This window comes from Bos mutus, chromosome 23 (assembly GCF_027580195.1).
Source record: "Bos mutus isolate GX-2022 chromosome 23, NWIPB_WYAK_1.1, whole genome shotgun sequence".
Classification (NCBI taxonomy): Eukaryota; Metazoa; Chordata; class Mammalia; order Artiodactyla; family Bovidae; genus Bos; species Bos mutus.
In genome coordinates this window covers 30049248-30072680 of record NC_091639.1, presented here as the reverse complement: position 1 = coordinate 30072680, position 23433 = coordinate 30049248, and the positions used below count along the sequence as shown (strand labels likewise).

General features: G+C 40.6%; 1 protein-coding gene across 3 annotated transcripts in view; it reads right to left on the bottom strand.

The window, feature by feature from the left end:
* Nucleotides 1–23433, bottom strand: part of CYP39A1 (cytochrome P450 family 39 subfamily A member 1) — a 144043-nt gene that overhangs the window by 107428 nt on the left and 13182 nt on the right. For all 3 annotated transcript variants that reach the window (XM_070361034.1, XM_070361036.1, XM_070361035.1), the window contains exons 4-7: nt 20994–21143; nt 19992–20085; nt 13595–13702; nt 5948–6038 (exon numbers count right to left, since the gene is read on the bottom strand). In XM_070361034.1, coding sequence (XP_070217135.1) covers nt 5948–6038; nt 13595–13702; nt 19992–20085; nt 20994–21143 — 443 coding nt within the window. The remainder of the gene's footprint in view (nt 1–5947; nt 6039–13594; nt 13703–19991; nt 20086–20993; nt 21144–23433) is intronic.

Here is a 23433-nt window from a genome sequence, read left to right as displayed (position 1 = left end):
GTGGGCTGCAGTCCATGGGGTCGCAAAGAGTTAGGCATGACTGAGCAACTAACGGAGTTAGGCATGACTGAGCAGTATGAAAAGGCAAAAATGATAGGATAGTGAAAGGGGAACTCCCTGGGTTGGTAGGTACCCAATATGCTACTGGAGATCAGTGGAGAAATAACTCCAGAAAGAATGAAGGGATGGAGCCAAAGGAAAAACAACACCCAGTTGCGGATGTGACTGGTGATAGAAGCAAGGTCCAATGCTGTAAAGAACAATATGGCATAGGAACCTGGAATGTTACATCCATGAATCAAGGCAAATTGGAAGTGGTCAAACAGCAGATGGCAAGAGTGAACATCGACATTTTAGGAATCAGCAAACTAAAATGGACTGGAATGGGCAAATTTAACTCAGATGGTGATTATATCTACTACTGTGGGCAAGAATCCCTTAGCAGAAATGGTGTAGCTGTCATAGTCAACAAAAAAGACTGAAATGCAGTACTTGGATGCAGTCTCAAAAATGAGAGAATGATCTCCGTTTCCAAGGCAAACATTCAATACCACAGTAATCCAAGTCTATGCCCCAACCACTAATGCTGAAGAAGCTGAAGTTGAACAGTTCTATGAAGACCTACAAGACCTTCTAGAACTAACATCCAAAAAAGATGCCCTTTTCATTATAGGGGACTAGAATGCAAAAGTAGGAAGTCAGGAGATACCTGGAGTAATAGGCAAATATGGCCTTGGAGTACAAAATGGAGCAGGTCAAAAGCTAACAGAGTTTTGCCAAGAGAATGCACTGGTCATAGCAAACACCCTCTTCTAACAACACAAGAGAAGACTCTACACATGGACATTACCAGACGGTCAATACTGAAATCAGACTGATTATATTCTTTGCAGTCAAAAATGGAGAAGCTCTATGCAATCAGCAAAAAAAAGACTGGGAGCTGACTGTGGCTCATAGCATGAACTCTTTATTGCCAAATTCAGACTTAAATTGAAGAAAGTAGGGAAAACCACTGGACCATTCAGGTATGACCTAAATCAAATCCCTTATGATTACACAGTGAAAGTGAGAAATAGATTGAAGGGATTAGATCTGATAGACAGAGTGCCTGATGAACTATGTATGGAGGTTCATGACATTGTACAGGAGGCGGGGATCAAGACCATCCCCAAGAAAAAGAAATGCAAAAAGGCAAAATGGTTGTCTGAGGAGGACTTACAAATAGCTAAGAAAGGAAGAGAAGCTAAAGGCAAAGGAGAAAAGTAAAGATATACCCATTTGAATGCAGAGTTCCAAAGAATAGCAAGGAGAGATAAGAAAGCCTTCCTCAGCGATCAGTGCAAAGAAATAAGAGGAAAACAACAGAATGGGAAAGACTAAAGATCTCTTCAAGAAAATTAGAGATACCAAGGGAACATTCCATGCAAAGATGGGATCAATAAAGGACAGAAATAGTATCAACCTAACAGAACCAGAAGATATTAAGAAGAGGAGGCAAGAATACACAGAAAGAAAGAAAGTGAAGTCGCTAGTCGTGTCCAACTCCTTGTGACCCCGTGGGATTCTCCAGGCAAGAATACTGGAGTGGGTTGCCATTTCCTTCTCCAAAGAACTATACAAAAAATAACTTCATGACCCAGATAACCACAATGGTGTGATCACACATCTAGAGCCAGACATCCTGGAATGCGAAGTCAAGTGGGCCTTAGGAAGCATCACTACGAACAAAGCTAGTGGAGGTGATGGAATTCCAGTTCATCTATTTCAAATCCTGAAAGATGCTGCTGTTAAAGTGCTGCACTCAATATGCCAGCAAATTTGGAAAACTCAGCAGTGGCCACAGGACTGGAAAAGGTCAGTTTTCATTCCAATCCCAAAGAAAGGCAATGCCAAAGAATAGTCAAACTACCACACAATTACACTCATCTTACATGCTAGCAAAGTAATGCTCAAAATTCTCCAAGCCAGGCTTCAACAGTATGTGAACTGTGAACTTCCAGATGTTCAAACTGGATTTAGAAAAGGCAGGGGAACCAGAAATCAAATTGTCATCAAAAAAGCTAGAGAGTTCCAGAAAAACATCTACTTCTGCTTTATTGACTATGCCAAAGCCTTTGACTGTGTGGATCACAACAAACTGTGGAAAATTCTTCAAGAGATGGAAATACCAGGCCACTTGACCTGCCTCCTGAGAAATCTGTATGCAGGTCAAGAAGCAACAGTTAGAACTGGACATGGAACAACACATTGGTTTCAAATTGGGAAAGGAGTACGTCAAGGCTGTATATTGTCACCCTGCTTATTTAACTTGTACGCAGAGTGTGTGTGTTAGTTACTCAGTTGTGGCCAACTCTTTGAGACCGCATGGACGATAGCCCACCAGGCTTCTCTGTCCATGGAATTTTCCAGGCAAGGATACTGGAGTGGGTTGCCATTTCCTTCTCCAGGGGATCAAACCAGGGATCAAACCCCGGTCTTCTGCATTGCAGGCGGATGCTTTACCCACTAAACTACTAGCAGAGTACATCATGAGAAACGCTGGGCTGGATGAAGTACAAGCTGGAATCAAGATTGTCGGGAGAGATATCAATAATCTCAGATATGCAGATGGCACCACCCTTATGGCAGAAAGTGAAGAGGAACTAAAAAGTCTGTTGATGCAAGTGAAAGAGGAGAGTGAAAAAGTTGGCTTAAAACTCAACATTCAAAAAAGTAAGATCATGGCATCTGGTCCCATCACTTCATGGCAAGTAGATGGGGAAACAATGGAAACAGTGACAGACTTTATTTTCTTGGGCTCCAAAATCACTGCAGATGGTGATTACAGCCATGAAATTAAAAGATGCTTACTCCTTGGAAGAAAAGCTATGACAAACCTAGACAGCATATTAAAAAGCAGAGACATTACTTTGCCAACAGAGGTCCATCTAGTCAAGGCTCTGGTTTTTCCAGTAGTCATGTATGGATGTGAGAATTGGACTATAAAGAAAGCTGAGCGCCGAAGAATTGATGCTTTTGAACTGTAGTGTTGGAAAAGACCCTTGAGATTTCCTTGGACTGCAAGGAGATCCAACCAGTCCATCCTAAAGGAAATCTGTCCTGAATATTCATTGGAAGGACTAATGCTGAAGCTGAAACTCCAATACTTTGGCCACCCAATGTGAACAACTGACTCATTGGTAAAGACCCTGATGCTGGGAAAGATTGAAGGTGGGAGGAGAAGGGGACGACAGAGGATGAGATGATTGGATGGCATCACCACCTTGATGGACATGAGTTTGAGTAAGCTCCGGGAGTTGGTGATGGACAGGGAAGCCTGGCATGCTGCAGTCCATGGGGTCGCAAAGAGTCAGACATTACTGAGCGACTGAACTGAACTGATTCTGATAGGAGAACTAGACAAAGATATCACAAGAAAGAAAACTATAAATCAGTATATCTTATTAATAAAGATGTAAAATTCCTCAACAAAATACTAACAGACTGAATCCAGCAACATATATAAAAATCATATGTTTTATGTGAATTATACACCATGACTAAAGATTTATCTCAGGAAGGCAAGAAGGTTGAAACATGAAAATCAGCTAATTTAAAACATCATGATACAAAATATAACATTATACCAAATGAAAGAAGCCAGACATAAAGGACCAGCTATTTAATAGCAGCTTTACCCTAAGACTTATTGTATAAGAAAGTTGGGGAAAATGTCTGAGATGGGCTCTAGTAGTGAGGCTAGTGAGATTCTGAGTTGGAAATTCACAAAAGCATAAAAATGGGAGAAATGTCATGCTGTGTCAGGTTATTTCATCCACTTTTAACATTCTTCCTTGACAGAATCCTTTGTTTGGGCATATGGGTATCTCCCCTGATAGTAACTTCCAAAGATCTGTGGCTTCCTCTCCCATTATCTAAATTCTTGAACTGCTATATCATATTCATGAATTGACATGAACTGATTCTGCATAAGCATGGCAAAAAATGTTTGATACATTATCGACTAATTTCAATTCTACAAGAGTCTTATAAACTGAAAGCACTGACACAATATAGCTAGTACACTGATACCTATTTGAAGATTTTTTTTTCTGTTAGAGGGGAATGTGTTCATGCTAAGTTACTTCAGTCTTGTCCAATTCTGTGTGACCATATGGATTGTAGCCCACCAGGCTCGGCTGTCCATGGGTATTCTCCAGGCAAGAATACTGGAGTGGATTGCCATGCCCTGCTCCAGGGGATCTTCCCAACCCAGGGATTGAACCTGCATCTCTCACATCTCCTACATTGGCAGGAGGGTTCTTTACCACTAGCACCCGCTGGGAAGCCTGTTAGAGGAGAATAAAGTGAAGTGAAAGTGAAAGTGAAGTCGCTCAGTCATGTCCGACTCTTTGCAACCCCGTGGACCGTAGCCCAGCAGGCTCCTCCGTCCATGGGATTCTCCAGGCAAGAATACTGGAGTGGATTGCCATTTCCTTCTCCAGGGGATCTTCCCGACCCAGGGATCGAACCCAGATCTCCCACATTGCGGGCAGATGCTTTAACCTCTAAGCCACCAGGGAAGCACAGGTTCTAAAACAGGAATATAGAAAAAGACAAAAGATTTTTGTCTTTCTCCTTTAGAACTGCGTTTTAGAGTTCAAGATTCAAACGCAGTAAAAATTTTGATAAACATTATGCTTCTACTGTGGCCTTTGGGTCAGGTAGACTTCTTATATTATTCCAACCACTACTCATACTACCTTTCTATTTCTGAAAGAACAGGATTTTGGAGAACACTGCGTCAGGAAAAGACTCTGGTAAGATAAAGGAGAGTATGTGATGACCAAGGATGCATTTCCTTTGTCATCTATAGACACGCAGGCACGCACATTTCCCTTAGCTTTGCAGATATAAGCTCCATAAACGCAAGTCATCTTGTCTTACATCCACCACTGTAATAATTCCAGAATCTAACTTGTTAGCATTGTCAGGACTCAATGATTCGAATGCTCATCACTTCCATGAAATATGACCTAGCAGTGGCCGATTCACACTCCAATCTCAGAGGCAATACGGCTTCCATATCCACGTTGGCCAAGCCAATTTGATTTTTGGCTTAACTTGAAAGGAAGTAGTCAAAATAAGTTTAAGAATCCAAATAAAATATTTTCAGCAATCACGAAGGGGAGAAGGGAATAACTTAATTGTCATCACACCACTTTGCCCTATTATTTTGTGTTCTTCTAAGAGACCATGTCATTTTTTGTTTCTTTTTCACATCAGAATACATAATTTGACATATTAAAGTTGTTTTTTTTTTTTTTTTTGGTAAATCCACTCTCAAACCGGTAAAATAACGCTGAATAAACAAGGACTGGAATTTTCTCCATTCAAGCTTCTGTTTTTTTTTAAAATAGATGACAACTGATGAGCTCAAATCTGAACTAAAATGGCAAAGTAGAAATCTCTACCTGCAGTTCAAAGCCACAAAACCTCTAAAAATTATAACATTTTAAAAGTTCCTTTGGAACTATCATCCATATCCCATTAGTACTGTTAAGTAGCATAAAGAATATGCACCATATTACTTTTATAAAATCTGGAAAATCCTGAATTCCAAAACTATGGACTTGGAGTTCAGTTGAGGCAATGGGCCAGGAGATTAGAAGAAAAGCCCTGTGTATTACACTTGTGTTTAATCAGGAAAGTTGGGCAAATTATAATCTCTCTGTTTCATTATTTGGAAACAAGGGAGTTGGTCCAGATGAATTCTAAAATCCTTGACAGTAATTAAATTCTAAGATTCTACCTGATCAATTTATATTTTGAAACATATAAATTATGTTCAATTTGGATTATTTTGAAATTCTATTAAATTATGGGCATTTAACTTTGCCCAGAATGTGTGACAAGCACACATTATTAAATGTAACTGCAATTATGCAATTTAATTCAGTGTTAGTACCTGCTGTGCCAAACACAGATGATATGCCTTCCATAATGGTCCTGTGGATATTGGGATGAGAGAGGACAAATGCAAATGTCCAAAATGCAACCTTAAAAAGAAAAACATGTGTCAAAAAATATAACCTTTGAAGGTGAACAAAAGAATACATAGGATTAGCCACAAACAGTTAAAATATTGAAGTTAAACTTAAAAACGTTAGTAAAGAGTATCTTTGAAAACAACTAGATGTTATGAACAAAGAGATGTTATATATCTCTGAGGGGTTAACTTTACAATTTTATTCTGCCACTACAGTTTTACTATATTGTTTATACAGAGTAAACTATCTTCACTACAAAAAAAAAAGGGAAAATCAGGATTTTTATTTTACTAATATACAATATAAAATATTATACCAGCACATATTAGAATTTCAGAAACAAGTTATGACACTTAAGCAAGTTAGTCCAAAACAAAGACATTTTTAAAGATTCAGTCTCTTTGAAATACAAATAAATTAGCAAATCATATACTCTGCAAATGAAACATGGTAATTTTAAATGAGCCTCAGAAACTATATCTAAAATCTCATAAACTCAATACCAAAAATAGGGTTCTTTCACACCCTATTGAGCAAGGATGCTTGCAAGTTTATAGAGTATTACTGAATACAGTATGTTTGCAAGTTCTCGCTCTAGGCCAAACAAAATTATTTCACATCTTTCCTCATTGTGGTATTAGAAAATAGCACAACCAAGAAAATACCACCAACCAATAAAATTATACTGCTAAACATCAAAGACATACAGATGGCTAACAAGGGCACGAACAAGATGCTCAACATTACTAATTACTAGAGAAATGTACATCAAAACCACAATGACACATCCCCTCACACTGGTCAGAATGACTGTCATCAAAAAGCCTACAAATAACAAATGCTGGAGAGGATGTGGAGGAAATGAAACCCTTGTACACTGCTGCTGGGAATGTAAACTGGTGCGGCCACTATGGAAAACAGTATGGAGGTTGCTTACAAAACTAAAACTAGAACTACCATATGAGCCAAAAATTTCATTCCTGGGTATACATCCAGAAAACATGAAAACACTAATTCAAAAAAGTACATGTACCCCAGTGTTGATAGCAGCATCATTTACTATAGCCAAGACATAGAAGCAACCCAATCACCCATTAACAGATGATTGGATTAAGAAGATGTAGTATATATACACAATAGAATATTACTCAGCCATAAAAAGAATGAAACACTGCCATTTGCAGCAACATGGATGGGCCTAGAGAATAGTGTGCTTATGAAATAAGTCAGACAGAGAAAGGCAAATACTGTATGATATCACCTATATGTAGAATCTAAAAAAAAAAAAAATACAAATAAATGTACAGGAAAAACAGAAACATACTCATAGACATAGAAAACAAAATTGTGGCTAACAAAGGGAGAGAGAAGGCAGAAGGACAAATTAGGGGTATGGAATTAAGAGAGAAAAATTACTAAGATAGATAAGAAACAGGATGCCCTGGACAGCGCAGGAAATTATACCCATTACCTTGGAATAACATATCATGAAGCATAGCTGAAAAAAGACTGAATCACTATGCTGTACACCTAAAACTATACACAGTATAGTAAATAAACTACTGGAGTGGGTTGCCAAGACCTCCTCCAGGGGATCTTCCCTACCAGGGATTGAACCCACATCTCCGGCGTCTCCTGCACTGCAGGCAGATTTTCATCCACTGAGCGACCTGGGAAGCCCCAAATAAACTACAATCTAATTGAAAAAAAAATTTTTTTTCCCCTTAGTTCAGGTAGATGTTTTTGCTTCTATTTTAGATTACACAGTAAAGAAAACATACCAAACCATTAAAAGAAGCTTTGGTTTCCCTCTCATCCTTTTTTTTTTTTTTTTTTGTAAACACATTGTGAAAGAATTCATCTAGGAAAACCAATCCTGAAAAGACTCAGATGTCTAACACTTTGTGTCATTCAAGCTTTTTTGTCCGTCCTGAGAGAATGCTAAACGTCTTTAAATGATCCCAATGCTCCCCTCTGTGGTCAGAAGACGAAGAGCAAGCAACTGAAAGGAAGTGCTTGTGTTCAGTCGCTCAGTAGCGTCCAACTCTTTGCGAGCCCCTGGTCTGCAGCCTGCCAGGCTCCTCTGTCCATGGGGATTCTCCAAGCAAGAATACTGGAGTGGGTTGCCATGCCCTCCTCCAGAGGATCTTCCCAACCCAGGGATCGAACTCAGGTCTCCTGCATTGCAGGCAGATTCTTTACTGACTGAACCACCAGCGAAGTGCCTGGACAAAACCAAATTCCATCCTGCTCATTGCTGTCCCCTTTGTGACAGTAGACTGATACTGTGGGGATAAACACAGTGCTGTTTACACAAGCAAAGTGAACAGAGAACTGAGGCCTCTACAAGCCCAAGACCCACTTACTTTGTGTGGTGTATTCGGATTAGGACACACTTACCCAAGATATCAACTAGTTCATTTTTAGAGGAAACATGCTCAGTGAGCTCTCATCACCTTCTCCCGACATGGGCCCTTTCTACATTATCGATAGGGGAAGTGCTGAATTACTGGAATTACTGGATTTAATTAATAGCCACTACATACTCAATCTGTTTTTTTAAAAAATTTATTGTATTGAAGTAAAATTGATTTATAATGTTGAATTAATTTCTGCTGTACAGCAAAGTGATTTAGTTATATGTATTTGTACATATATGTATACATGTGGGTGCATGCATGCTCAGTTGCTGTAGCTGTGTCCGGCTCTTTGTGACTGCATGGACTGTAGCCCATCAGGCTTCTCTGTTCATGGGATTCTCCCAGGCAAGAATACTGGAGTGGGTTGCCGTTTTCTCCTCCAGGGGATCTTCCAGACCCAGGGATTGAACCTGTGTCTCTTATGTCTCCTGCTTGGCAGGTGGATTCTTTAACACTGATCAACCTGGGAAGCATGTATACATGTATATACAACTAAATCACTTTGCCGTACAGCAGAAATTAATACAATATTACATATATTTTCATATTTCTTCCATTAAGGTTTATACAGGATATTGAATATAGTTCCCTATGCTATACAGTAGGACTTGTTAATTAAATACTCAGAGTTCAAGTGCGGGAAAAATATATCTTAAAATAGATTTTATACAAAAGAGGGTTTAAAGTTTTAGTGATAACACATAGATTTTCATTTTGATATTTACAAAACATTATGGTTTAAAAATAAAATAAAATAAATAAATAAAAATAAACAAATTAAAGTTTTATGTGGTTAATTACAGTTTTAGAGATTGACTAAAATTGGCTATTACTTATTTTTAAAGCAAACTCAAGGAATTCAGTTAAACTATAAATGGTTGTATAGTGGTGTTAGTTACTGTGTTTGATGCCTCTTTTCTTAACAGATTTTCTTCTAAAAATCTATATTATATTCTACATAAAATCTTTTAAATTAAAAAAATCACTCTTTTAAACAGAAAGGGACAGAGAAGAGCAATGATGCGTAAGAAGTTTATACACATGACTGAATCAACAAATAAGAATACATGACCTTGGGATTGTTGTGCACCACATTTGGCAAAAGAGTTCAAAACTTCTCCCAAAAATACCAGTTCATGTTTTGTCAGAGGGGTCATATCCATGGTGAGGGCTAGAGAAAAAGAAGAAGGACCACTGGACTCACTGAGCTTCAGAAGCAGCCACCAAAATGCCTCTCCATCATCTTGAAAAGGTAAGAACATAGGAAAGAAGAGATGGGGAGGAAAGCTCTGCCCGTTGAGTCAGGGACAAGATGAACTGAGAGTGTTTTTCAGCCTCATTTGTTCTTCCTTTCAGAACTAGATTTACTAGGGGGCGTCCCCGCTTATCCAGTGGCTAAGACTCTGAGCTCCCGATGCCACGGGCCCAGGTTGGATCCCTGGTCAGGGAACTAGATCTCACATTCCACAACTGAGAGTTCGCACGCTGCAGCTAAGGATTCCACATGGCGTGACCAAGACCGAAGATCCCGTGTGCCACAGCTCAGACCCAGCACAGCCAAATTAAAACAAACCAACCAACAAATGAAACGCTTAACAAATATTGACGGAATCTCTATAACTGGCCACAGAGTCTTCCACCAACCATGGTAAACACAAAACTTACAGAAGATATACTTCCTGCCCAAAGGACTTTCACGTCTGTTGAAAGTATGAGAGAGAGACAAGAGAAAAAAATGAGCTAAATATACAGGCAGCAGATGGTACCGACAATAAATGCTGTGGGAATTGAGGGTGGGGTGGGGAGGGGTGGGGATCGTCACCACTGAAAGTGTTTAGAAAGAGCTTCAGAGAAGCAGATTGAACAGGTAAAACATCAACTTTGTGATTGGTTTGGAACAATGTTCCTGAAAAGTTTACTTGGTAGTCAGGAATTTCTTGGACTTTGGAAATGGGTTTCCTGTAGAAATAATTTCATAAATCATGGTTAATGTCTTGGACCAGTCCACCGAAGTTCACCAAGACCTTGGTCTCATAACAGAGCCTCCTGGTGCCCTGTACCAAGCCCATCTGACGCCTGAGCTCTGAGTTCCATGGCCCTTGAGACACAGCAGAGAGTAGAATATGATCCAGGCACCAGGGAAGCACAGGCCCCATAATCCACACCTCTGGCAGGGCTTTTGGAGGCTCTCCAGGCCACGGTGGGAGATTACAGAAGCTGGGAACAGCAGTAGCTACTCTCACCCTAGGGCATCTGAGAGGTCAAGTTTTGGAAGCCAAGGCAGTTCATTATTAGTTGGCCACTGAACAAAATGACTGATTGAAACCATGGTGTTGCTTTTTATAAGAAAAGAAAGTGAATGCTTTTTGAGCCAGGGACTATAAGGCACTTGCCACTCCTTAAAAACATAATGCTCACAATATCCTATGAGGCAGATAACATTCATCCTATCTTAAAGATATGGACATACGGCTTGCAGTTAAACAATGACCCACTCTCATATGACGCTGTGATTTGGCATTGGACTTGACTCGAAAGCCAGTTCAGGGTCTCTGCCTACATGCCAGCTCCCTCTTAGAAGTGCCAACAAGAACCAGTAAGACAGAACTTTCACTGATCATCAGACACTTGCTTTCTGAAATTATTGATTTAAATTCTTTCGCACCAGTGCCAGGAACAGATTCCAAAAAACTGACTTCCCCTGGGTCAGATCAATGGGGCTTTGTGTCCCTTTCTTCCAGGGGGTCCTTTCTAATGAGATCTTGAAAATTAATCCTGTGACAGGAGTGACTGTTTTGTTGCTGCTTTGGAAGTTGCTTTTGATATCTGCCTTTTAATTTTGCTCTAGCTTAATCAGTTTCCAAAAGAACTGCACAAGGAAAAATCAGAGAATAGTATTAGAGGTACACAAAGAAAGGGAAAGGGTAGACTGGTTTTAATTTCTCCTACCCTAGATGAAATATAGATTAGTGACTGACACACACTCGAACAGAGAAGCCAGAATTTCTATTTCTGCTCTTTACAGAATCCACCTGCAATGCAGGAGACCCCAGCTTGATTCCTGGGTTGGGCAGATCCACTGGAGAAGGGATAGGCTACCCACTCCAGTATTCTTGGGCTTCCCTTCTTGCGGTTCAGCTGGTAAAGAATCCACCTGCAATGTGGGAGACCTGTGTTTGATCCCTCGGTTGGGAAGATCTCCTGGAGAAGGGAACAGCTACCCACTTCAGTATTCTGGCCTAGGGAATTCCATGGACCATATACTCCATGGGCTCGCAGAGCTGGACATGACTGAGCAACTTTCACTTTCTTTATAATGGGTTACAGGAAACCAAAATATTGATACTTAGAAAGCCTTCCATAACTTTTACCAGAGGAAGGAGAAACAAATAATACTTAACACATCTTATTTCTATTTGTTAGAAGAAAAAAGAATACATTTAACATTATACGTGGGTTAAAAGTTCCTGTTTAGTAGAAAACAAACACATAAAAAGTTTAACCTTTAAACTCTCAAATTATATAAGTGCAACTTAAGCTAACATAAAGTCTTCCTGACACAGGAAACAGTTGTGCATCGATCATGAAGTGTCAGACAAGTCTTGTAGCTTTATTCTAATTCATAACAGTTTTAAAAGGAAACAGTTCAAAAATCTCTGCTCTCATCCCCACCACCCGAACTGCTAAGAGGAGCTCGGTGCATCCACATTTTTGTGCAAACAATGATGCTTATAAGGAATACCTTCTGAGAGTCTGGAATGTTGATAATGCTAGACAGAGGGTGCTTTTGTGATCAACCCCCCAAGAAAATCTGGGACACCGAGTCTCTAATGAGCTTCCCTGGTTCATAACACTTCCCAAAGTTTGTCACAACTTAATTGCTGGAGGAATGATGTGTGTCTTGCGTGACCCTGCAGGGAGAAGACTCTTGGAAGCTTGTACCTGGTTCTCTCTGGGCTTCATCCCCCCCACTCCCCTTTTTCCTTTGCTGATTTTGCTTTGTATCCTTCTGCTATAACAAATCTTATCTGTGACTGCAAAAGAAAAAAACACACACACACACACTCCTCTTTCTTTAGAAGTATGGTGAGTTCTAATGTCACCAGCTCACTCATGGGGAGGCTTCAGGTCTACATCATGCCAACAGGAAGGATACACAGAAGGAGAATGGGTTCAAGGGAAGACAAAGAACTCATGATCCCTGGGTAGCAGCTGGTTTATCTCACTGAATCCTCACAATAATCTTGTAGAAAATGAGGGTTATGGATTATTAAAAGGCTCAAACCTAGGACCACACTAGGACTTTTACTATCCCTTTTTACCAATAAGGGAACGGAGGATCAGAGTCTGTTACCTCCATAAGATCCTATGCTGTGGCTAGGATACCTGGATTCAGCTCAATTTTAACTGAACTACCCATTTATCTACTCTCTCCCCAATAAATGGCAGGGGTCAAGACTTACTCATTTTTGCAGCACTGATATTAAGCACGTTGCCCAACATGGAAAGTACAGAAAGTGCTCCATACACAGGTGTTGTCACATCTGCCCCCAAAGTGCGAAGTTTTCCCTTAGCCTCTTACATGCTGCCTTACAAAGAACAGAATGCATTTCAGATCTCTGCTGTGTCTCCTTTGTGATCTTAACAGATTTCCTTAGGCACTTAGTTTTGTTTTCCTATCTCACAACCAAATCCATTACAGTCATTTTCTTCCCCATAACATGTGAAAAAAAAATTTTTTTTTTTAATTCCCTAGTGGCTCAGTGGTAAAGAATCTACCTGCCAATGCAGGGAGACACAGGTACCATCCCTGGTCCAGGAAGATCCCACGGGCCATGGAGCAATGAAGCCCGTGCACCACAACTCCTGAGCTTGTGCTCCAGAGTCTGGGAGCTGCTGAAGCCTGCACGCTAGAGCCTGTGCTCTGCAGCAAGAGAAGCCACTGCAATGAGAAGCCCACGCCCTGCAACGGGAGAGTAGCTCCCGCTCTCTGCAACTAGAGAAAAGTCCGCACAGCAGCAAAGACCTGACACAGCCAAAAATAAATGAACAAATAAATAAATTATAAAAAAGGAAGAAAAAGGAAGGGAAAAACTGAAAGTACAGTAGACAGAAATGCATGCCTTCCTTTACTAATATACTTACAGGGACAGTATTGGACAGAGAAGCCCAAAGTAGTAAGAGCCCATAATTAGGACTCTTTTGTTCATTTGCTTCCATCTCTAGGAGGTCCAGTACAGCCTGCATTACAGTCTGTTTAAAAAAAAAAAAGAAATATTGTCAAACCAGAGCTATGTGACCAAGACTGATATTAATAAAGATCATCTTTCTTTAATCTGAAAAGAACATTTTTCTTTAATCTGAAAGATACTATTTTTGCTATTCTTAGGTTTGCGATTTCAGGCATGCTAAGGGATTTACATACTTACTGGTAGAATAGTAATTGGAAGTAGGGACTCTGAGGTTCAATACTTTTACCACATTGGTTCAAATCCTGGCTTAATTTTTTTAAACACTTTATTTTTTAGAGCAGTTATAGGTTTACAATAAAATTGAGAGGAGAGTACAGAAATTTCTCATATAACCCTTACCCCCACATTTGCGTAGCTTCTCCATTGTCGTCAGCATCACTTACCAGAACTGTACATTTTTTTTTTTTTTTACCAAGGATGAAACTAAATGGATATATCATAATCATCTAAAGTGTATAGCTTACCTTAGGATTCATTCTTGGTGTTGTAAACTCTATGGCTTTGGACAAACGTGTGATGACATCTATTATCATTACAATATCACACGGAGTATTTTCATGTTCCTAAAACATCCCCTAGGCTGTCTACTCATCTCTGCCCAGTCCCTAACAACCACTGATCTTTCTACTTTCTTCATAGTTTTGCCTTTTCCAAAATGTCACATAAATGGAATCAGACAGTACATACCCTTCTCATACTAGCTTCTTTCACTTAGTAATATGCATTTATGGTTCCTCCATGTGTTTTCATGGCTTGATAGCTCATTTCTTTTTAGCACTAATACTCTGTTCTCTGTAGGTAGCACAGCTTATCCATTTACCCACTTACATACTGAAGGGCATGTTGGTTGTGTCTAAATCAGTAGATTATAAATATTACAATACTCTAAAACTATGCAGAGAACTGACATTTGACATGGACGGTGCCAGGTCAGATCAGGGCTACATCCAAGGCCACCTACTGTGGCTGTTCTCGGGTCATCACACAAATTCCATGAAAGCATTTCCTTCATTGGAAGGTTTCCCAGATTTGCCTCTGCCAGTGGTCATCTCCATCACCATGAAGAAACTTAGACATTGTAACATTTCCATTAAACTTACTTGTGCACTGTGAATCTTAAATAGGCAATAGAAATAACAGTAGTCACTGCTTTGGAAGGCAAGTACTGTTTTAAGGGCTTCACAGGGATCAAAGCATTCAATGCTCACCCCAGCTCTAAGGAGTAGATCTGTTCTTTTCACTGTTTTACATTTGAGGAAATGAAGGCACAATTAAGTTGGGGAGCTTTGCTAGAGACATACAGATTGTCACTGGTTGAGCTGGGATTGAATCCTGGGAGTCTGGCCCCTGGCCAGACTTAGCTACTAGACTATCTACCCTTTGAAAGTGAAAGTTACTTAGTCATGTCTGACTCTTTGTGAGACTCCATGGACTGTAGCCTGCCAGGCTCCTCTGTCCATGGAATTCTCCAGGCAAGAATACTGGAGTGGGTGTAGCCATTCCCTTCTCCAGGGGATCTTTCCAACCCAGGGATCGAACTCAGGTTTCCTGCATTGCAGGCAGATTCTTTTCTTTACTATCTGAGCCACCAGGAAAGCCCTTTAGGGACAATCTTAGCCACTAGGGCTATGCTGCCCCGTAGAGACTCAATCCTTAACTCATGGATTCGGCATTTGGAGAAGTGCACTACGCTAGAATGCAGTGGTTTTTCTTCAGATTCTATAATATGGAAAACACCAATTACATCACTATCAAAGTAAACACATGACTAGAGGCTGTTCCTGTTACTTACAAAGAATGTAATGTTTCAAAAGTGATTAACCCTGGCTTTCTGGTTTTAACAATCCCTTGTTTTCCAGGTATTGAAGTTGTTGTGAAAAATAAATGAGTAGTGAATTTGTGAAATGTGTAATAGTATGGCTGGGACACAGTAAGTACCCCACACATGTTAGTGATGTCTTATTGTTTTTGTAACAATGGATTAGCAGGTTTGAAAATAGTTTAAGTATAAATTTCATTTACTTCTGATTTCTATCAGATTTACAATGCAAGTTGTTATGGTACAAAGTTAATGTTTCATTGAAAATCCTACAGATATATTTCATTCTCTTGATAGGCTATTCTGTAGCACAGTCTTTTAAAATAAAAACATTAGTTTAATATGTATCTAGAATAACATGGGAGAAGGAGATGGCACCCCACTCCAGTACTCTTGCCTGCCTCCGTACCCATGGACGGAGGAGCCTGGTGGGCTGCAGTCCATGGGGTCGCTAAGAGTCGGACACGACTGAGCGACTTCACTTTTCACTTTTCATTTTCCTGCATTGGAGAAGGAAATGGCAACCCACTCCAGTGTTCTTGCCTGGAGAATCCCAGGGACGGGGGAGCCTGTTGGGCTGCCGTCTCTGGGGTCGCACAGAGTCGGACACAACTGAAACAACTTAGCAGCAGCAGAATAACACGGGAGACAACATTCAAGTTAAAATATGACAAAATTATGATGTGATAAGAGTGTGTATAATATTAAAAAAAAAAATCTTCTTCTAGTCTTTTGCTTAACTGGCCATTGAGGGACTTCCACGGTGGTCCAATGGCTAAGACTCTGGGCTCCCAATGCAGAGGCCCTGGGTTCAATCCCTGGTCAGGGAACTAGAGCCCACATGCTGCCGCTAAGACTCGGTGCAGTCAAAAAAAAACAAAAAACCCTAGGTCATTGAAATCCACTTATACAGTAAAAGACAACAAAATCTTTTATTTTCTTCTTAGCCCATGTTTTTTAAAAGATTGTTGGTATAAAGACATAAACTCTGTGTGAACACTGCTGGAGGAAAACAGAAACAAATTTTATTTTTGAAAAGTTAAATATTCCCTAATTTTTTATTCCTGGTACCACTACCACAATTTACAGGGCAATATATCTGATGTAATGCAAAGAAAAAGACAAAGCTACAACAGATAAAAGACCTCAGGAATGTAACATCTAATTGACATTGCTGCTGTTGCTGCTGCTGCTGCTGCTGCTGCTAAGTCGCTTCAGTCGTGTCTGACTCTGTGCGACCCCATAGACGGCAGCCCATCAGGCTCCACCATCCCTGGGATTCTCCAGGTAAGAACACCGGAGTGGGTTGCCATTTCCTTCTCCAATGCATGAAAGTGAAAAGTGAAAGTGAAGTCGCTCAGTCGTGTCCGACTCTTAGTGACCTCATGGACTGCAGCCTGCCAGGCTCCTCCGTCCATGGGATTTTCCAGGCAAGAGTACTGGAGTGGGGTGCCATTTCCTTCTCCAATGCATGAAAGTGAAAAGTGAAAGTGAAGTCACTCAGTCATGGCCGACTCTTAGCGACCCCATGGACTGCAGCCCACCAGGCTCTTCCGTCCATGGGATTTTCCAAGCAAGAGTACTGGAGTGGGGTGCCATTGCCTTCTCTGTAATTGACATTACATTGCATTAATCAGTAGCTGCACTTTTTGCAAACTGTGGATATAACAGTCCTGAACAGAAGGGTTTCCTCTTTAAGCTGCAGTAACTTTTCTGACTATGGATCATCATTCTTTCTGTGGCAGATTTTTACAGTTTCGCTAATGCATTTGGGACAACTGTCTCAAAGTAACCTGCAGCTTTTCTGACAACTCCTCACTCTCTCTCCTGCTAAGAACTGTAGTCCTTTTCTTCTGAGTTTTTGGAATTTTCTGCTACCATATCCACCACTTCCACCACCAGATCCATAACTGCCACCATGGGGACTGCCCGAGCTTCTTCCACCAAAACTGCCCCCTTTCATGGGTCCATAATTTGATTGCTGTTGTCAATTATAATTTCCAAAATCATTAGAGTTTCCACCATCACCATAGTTGCCTCCAAAATGTCCTCCTTCATCGATACCATCATATCCTCCACCACAACCACCATATCCACCACCTTGGTTTCCATATCCTGGTCTACCACCACCATAGCCTCCTCTACTACTATAACCAGGATCACCGCCATAGTTGCCACCATCACCTCCAAATCCACTATATCCACCATCACCTCCTCCATAACTCCCTCTGCTGCCACCACCTCCATCACCATAGCCTCTTCTTCCACCAAAGTTTCCACCACCTCCAAAGTTTCCTCCATGACCCATAAAGTTGCCAGATCCACCTCCACAACCTCTTTGTCATCCAGCAGATTGCATCTCTTGTTTAGAAAGGGCCTTTTTTAAAAAATGAAGTCACACAGCTCATGAGTGTTCAAACTGAATTCGGTCCCAGCCATAAACACTGAATAAGCTTCACCAAAGTTCAAAATCTGTCTTTATTCAAAGAGGGAGTTCAAGTACTTATGATTAAAGTATCTCATTTCTTCAGAGTAAGAAAAATAAATGCTATTCTAGAATTACTGTCAGTGGGGAGTTTTAAGTGAAGTGAAGTGAAAGTCGTTCAGTCACGTCCGACTCTTTGCTACCCCATAGACTATACAGTCCACGGAATTCTCCAGGCCAGAATACTGGAGTGCGTAGCCTTTCCTGTCTCCAAGGGATCTTCCCAATCCAGGGATAGAACACAGGTATCCCACATTGCAGGTGGATTCTTGCAGCTGAGCCACAAGGGAATCCTGGGAAGTTTTAACTGGGGCATTAAAACCCCTGTTTTATAGGCTCCTAGATTACAGATCTACTTGGGTCCAGCTTTTATACACATATGGTTTTGCCTCTAAATCCTGGAAAATAATGCAAAGAAAAATGTGTTTATCTAGATCTGTTTGTAAAACAGAATTCTTAGCTGAGACAAAGTTTGTCAGTGAAGGGCATCCCAGTCTAACTTCCTTTCCTTTTGGCTAACTGTTGACTGTTTAATTCTGAATAATGTGTATATGGTGATTATATTTTTTTTGTACTTTACTGTATTATTATTTTTTTAATTTAAGAAAATAAAAGGCAATGTGATTTTGCCCCTTTTCTGTCTTTTCAGAAATGCCTTGCAGAACATAATGACAGCTTAAGATATACAGCAAAGATTGTTTGCATTAAACAATTTAATTCTCCAGCTGTCCTGGTACCCAGTCTAACTTTCTATCCCCTCTATTCAAGAGGGAGATCCCCAAACATTCACACATTCCTTTTTTTTTCTAAAGTGAACTTCCCCTCCAGTGTTAAGCAGAGTTGTTTAAAATAACACTTGCTATTGTTAACTAAAAGCAAACGAACAAAAATATTTGATATCATCTTTAAGTGCTAAAAGATAGGAAGTGATTTCTTCAATGATGATAACAATGATAAATTCTTACACAGTCTTTACTCTCTTCCAAGTGCTTTCCAAATATTAACTCACTGGATCCCACAACTCTATGAAGTAGGTGACAAAACTTGAGACCAAGAGGTTAGGCACCACATCCAAGGTCACAGAGCAGTGACTGGATTTGAGTCCAGGCAGTCCAGGCCAAAAGGAAGTCCAGCCTCCGAGGGTGAGTCTGGAGAATCGGGTAGTTTTCCAAAGCTTCCAGGGATTCTAATGAGCGGTCAGGACTGAGAACCATGCATTAGCAAGCATCAGAACCATCTGGAAGGTGCATTAAACCACAGATGGCTGGGCTCCCAGGGTTTCTGCCTGAGGGGTTCCCAGGTGATATTGGTACCATTGGTCTAGGGACCACACGTGGAGAGCAGTAGATCCAGGACACTTAGAAGAGTGACTCCTGGTGCCTTGCTCTTTAAGTTGTATATCATACTACCTGGCTGCATTTGAAAAGAGAAACAATGAGTGGTGGTGACCTCAGGGAAAAAAGTCAACTTTGTCAAGCTTTATTATCTTTGCCTAACTGGCTGTAACTCCCACCTGCGACTGTGGACACAAACAACTCTCTAATCAATGTGTGTATGCTAAATCACTTCAATCATGTTCAACTCTTTGTGACCCTATGGACCCTAGCCTGCCAAGCACCTCTGTTCATGGGATTCTCCAGGTAAGAATACTGGAGTGGGTTGCCATGCCCTCTTACAGGGGATCTTCCCAACCCAGAGATTGAACTGGCATCTCTTACATCTCGCTCATTGGCAGGTGGGTTCTTTACCACTGTGCCACCGTAAATCAATTTAAAAAGGAACTCAGACTATTGCATTATTTTGTTATCTGTAGTCTCAGTTTTTCGTTTATGGAAAATAGGGTTAATTCCTCCTTCCCTGTTGTGAGGATGTAATAATAAAATAACGTATGTAAACATCCAACACAAGGATGGCAAAATGGTATCTAAGGCGTTTCATGATTTTTAGCAACAACAACAACCACAAAAAAAGCTAAGGAAAACTTACCGGGTAATTTTCTTTTGCAGATTTGTGTGTTTTTATATCTGGAATGTTTTTCTCAAAAAGTGCTAGAAGCCACTTCTTGGATTTTGACCAGTTTCTAGGTGAGAAAGAATACATGTATAAATTAACTGAAAAGCACTCTAGAAGTAATAGATCACAGCAGAAAAGGGACACTATCTATGGAATCTTAATTCTCCAAACGTCCTCTTTTTCAGTGGGAACTTCATGAGAGGTCTTCCTTCAGATTTATCAGTACCCAAGGAAAACTGAGGGGGCAAGGCAGCCACATTTTAGTATCTTTTGCAAAGAAATGCTTGCATTCCTAGGAGATAGGTGCTGAATGAGAAAACAGGGCCGACGACTTGCTCAGCCTAAGTTTACTCTGGCTGTTGCCAGTCTCAGGAGGATGAAAAACTAGCACAGCGACCTGTGATTAGGTTAAATGAGGTAAAGCAAACTGACTAAGAGCAAAATTTTTAATCTTTTCTGACCAGTCATCAGTGTAGACCAACTGCCAAGAAACTAAAAAAAAAAAAAAAATCACAGTACTTTCTAATCAAAGTGTTTCATAAACTTTTATCTGAGCCAATCGTGAGAAATACAATTGACCACAACTACTGTTGCCTCAGGGGAGAATATGGACAAAGTCTGATTCTGACCCAAGTCACACGTGATAATGCAGAAATGACTGGTAAGAGTAAGCTGGAAATGGCATAGAAGGGAAACGACACAGAAGGTCTCAAAACAGGCTCTTCATCTCGTTCTCGTATTCTCCCCTTCCCCTCTTGTTTTTGCTCCTCAAAATGAGACTGAAGAAGTAATCCACCACTTTTCCTTAGTTCCTCCCTCAACTCACACACACACACCTAACTGGTCGTAAGAATTAGCTTCTGTCTCTTCCACGTAAACTGCTATTACATCTACTTAGAACAAAGACAGGAGTGACAAATATTAACGGCTGAGGGGAGCTTGAAAAGGGAATTAGTACAGGAAACAGCTGTGTACCTGAGGAGGCATTCTGGCAACTGGGACCCATATTCGAAACCTTCATCGTAAGCTTGAAAGTGCTGATGAAACTCCCTGATTTTCCTCTCGTCTGTGGGAAACAGACCTTTTTTAAAGAGTATGTTCACTGTCACTGGGTAAAGCAGGTGCCTGCAAAGATAGAAACACATAAAATGTCAGAGCCAATGACCAAGGAAGAAAGGCACGGGATACAAGGAGCTATTACTGAGCAGCTGTATACTAGGGGCGGACAATCAAATGTGGGGCTGCCAAGGCCGCAGTGGTAAAGAACCTGCCTACCAATGCAGGAGACATCAGAGACGTCAATTCGATCCCTGGGTTGGGAAGATCCCCTAGAAGAGGAAATGGCAACCCACTCCAGTATTCTTGCCTGGAGAATTCCATGGACAGAGAAGCCTGGTGCGCTACAGTCCATGGGGTAGCAAAGAGTCAGATACAACTCAAGGGACTTAGCACACACGCATGCACGCAATCATATGTGATAAATTTAGTGGGGGGAAGTCACTCTTAAGAGCTTTTAATATTTGGTTACTGTGCTCAAGATAACTTGGGGGTAAAATTGGGGTCTTATTTATCTAAAGATTTTCAAATGCTTTCTAAGCAAGTATTGTTCGATCCTGATAAATGTGAGCTTAAAACTCTTAGGTGGTGCTTCAGGGGGGCTCTGAAGAGCTCTGGTACCATAGTTCTTCACATTTCAGCACAGAAAGAATTCAGCGAGAGGCAGAGTGATAGATAAGGAGTGACTTATTAGGATAGGATGCTTGTGAGGCTTACGAGTAGTGGGTCAGAGGAGGCTACAACCCAAGAACTTACTGGGCTACAGTTTTATAATCAAAGGAAAAGTGGGGAAGCTGAGAAGACCTTCTTTTTCTTGAGCAGATGTCATGCTTCCATCATCAGTTCCTCCTGCTGGTTGGGCAGGGGAGTTTTCTTGTCCCTACATGGTCAAGCTACGTCCATAAATTATTGTTTTTTATGTGTACAGAGAGCGTGTCCTAACTTACTGAGCTCACTGAGCTGGAAGAGGGTCTCATGCCACCATTGTTATATTGTTTGGGGGCATGTCTTGTGCTTCTGTGCACGGTTTTGCTGTCTTGTGCTTCTGTGCACGGTTTTGCTGCTAAGCAAGCCTGCCTGGTTTCATGGTTACGTAAATCTGTTTTCTTGAGTAATCATTAACTTACAGGGGCCTCCCACATTTTATTCTACTTGCAATCCCCGAGTGGGATTAACTATTTAATCACCTACTTTGTCCCTATACTCTGTCCTCATCAAGCTGATACACAGAAAAATTCAACACAATTTCAACAAGCATTTATTTTTAGCAAATAACAACAATAACCAAGATACTGCTCTTACCTTTAGACAGCAGCAAAAAAATAACCAAACAAAGAATCAAGGGCAATATTAGTCACCAAATTCCTATATCTCCCAGGATCTTATGACTTTGAACCATACTGAAAATTCAAATGAAGTAGTGAGAAATGGAATATTTCCTGCCATATCAGTAAACAAAGGATATCATAGTCATCAGCACCTATAGCCACCACTGATGGTGAGCTGGCGAGCCCTGAGGAAACTCAGGAAGGAAAAGAATACCTGCCATCTGGCAGCCCTCAGACTGCAGCCACTCCCTGCGGGGAGCCCCAGGAGCCTCAAGATGTGAAAACACGGGATATTAGCCCCAGAGAGCTGAGGTGCCTATCAAATGAATGATTTCAGTAAGCCCAGGCTCTTGCATATTCCCAAACATAGAAAAGTGCTAAATTCCTGAGATATGTGGTTTTCTTTGATTAATAAAAATCTTCTGATAGATGTTCAGACTACCTGTCCTTTGTTGCAAAACTTCTATATGACCTGGCTCCTGGTCTCACCTTTTCAGAGCAGTTCTCTAAGGGTAACTCAAGATGAAGTTGAAGTTTTAGGGCTTGAAATCCTAAAAATTCCCACCAAACAAAACATAACTCTCAGCTTTTAGGTTGTGAATATTTCTGAAGTCTACGTTATCTGTTATCAGTAAGTTTTCCCTCAAGTGAATAAAATTACTGGGGAATATTTATGTAAAAGAATATCAAATATTATTAATATGTTCTAGATTAGTAACACTAAGTACTGTTTCTTCCATTTTTGTTTGCCATCTCTCCTTTACAGAAAATTCTCAGCATCTCCTTCTGTCACAGTCCCAAAGTTATTCAAGAATCTGTTTTGTTTTGTTGTATACATTAGGCATGTCAAAAATTTGGCTGGTTGGTTGTTTTCATTTTTTTTTTTTTTTCCTGTCTCTATTTCTAGACTTCTAACAAAATGTTAAATGTTGTTGTGCTTTACGAGTCTGAACAGTTGAATCCTGCCTCCAGTATCAGGGCATCCCCCTGAGATGGAAAAGTGCCTCACTGGTAACTTCAATTTACCAAAT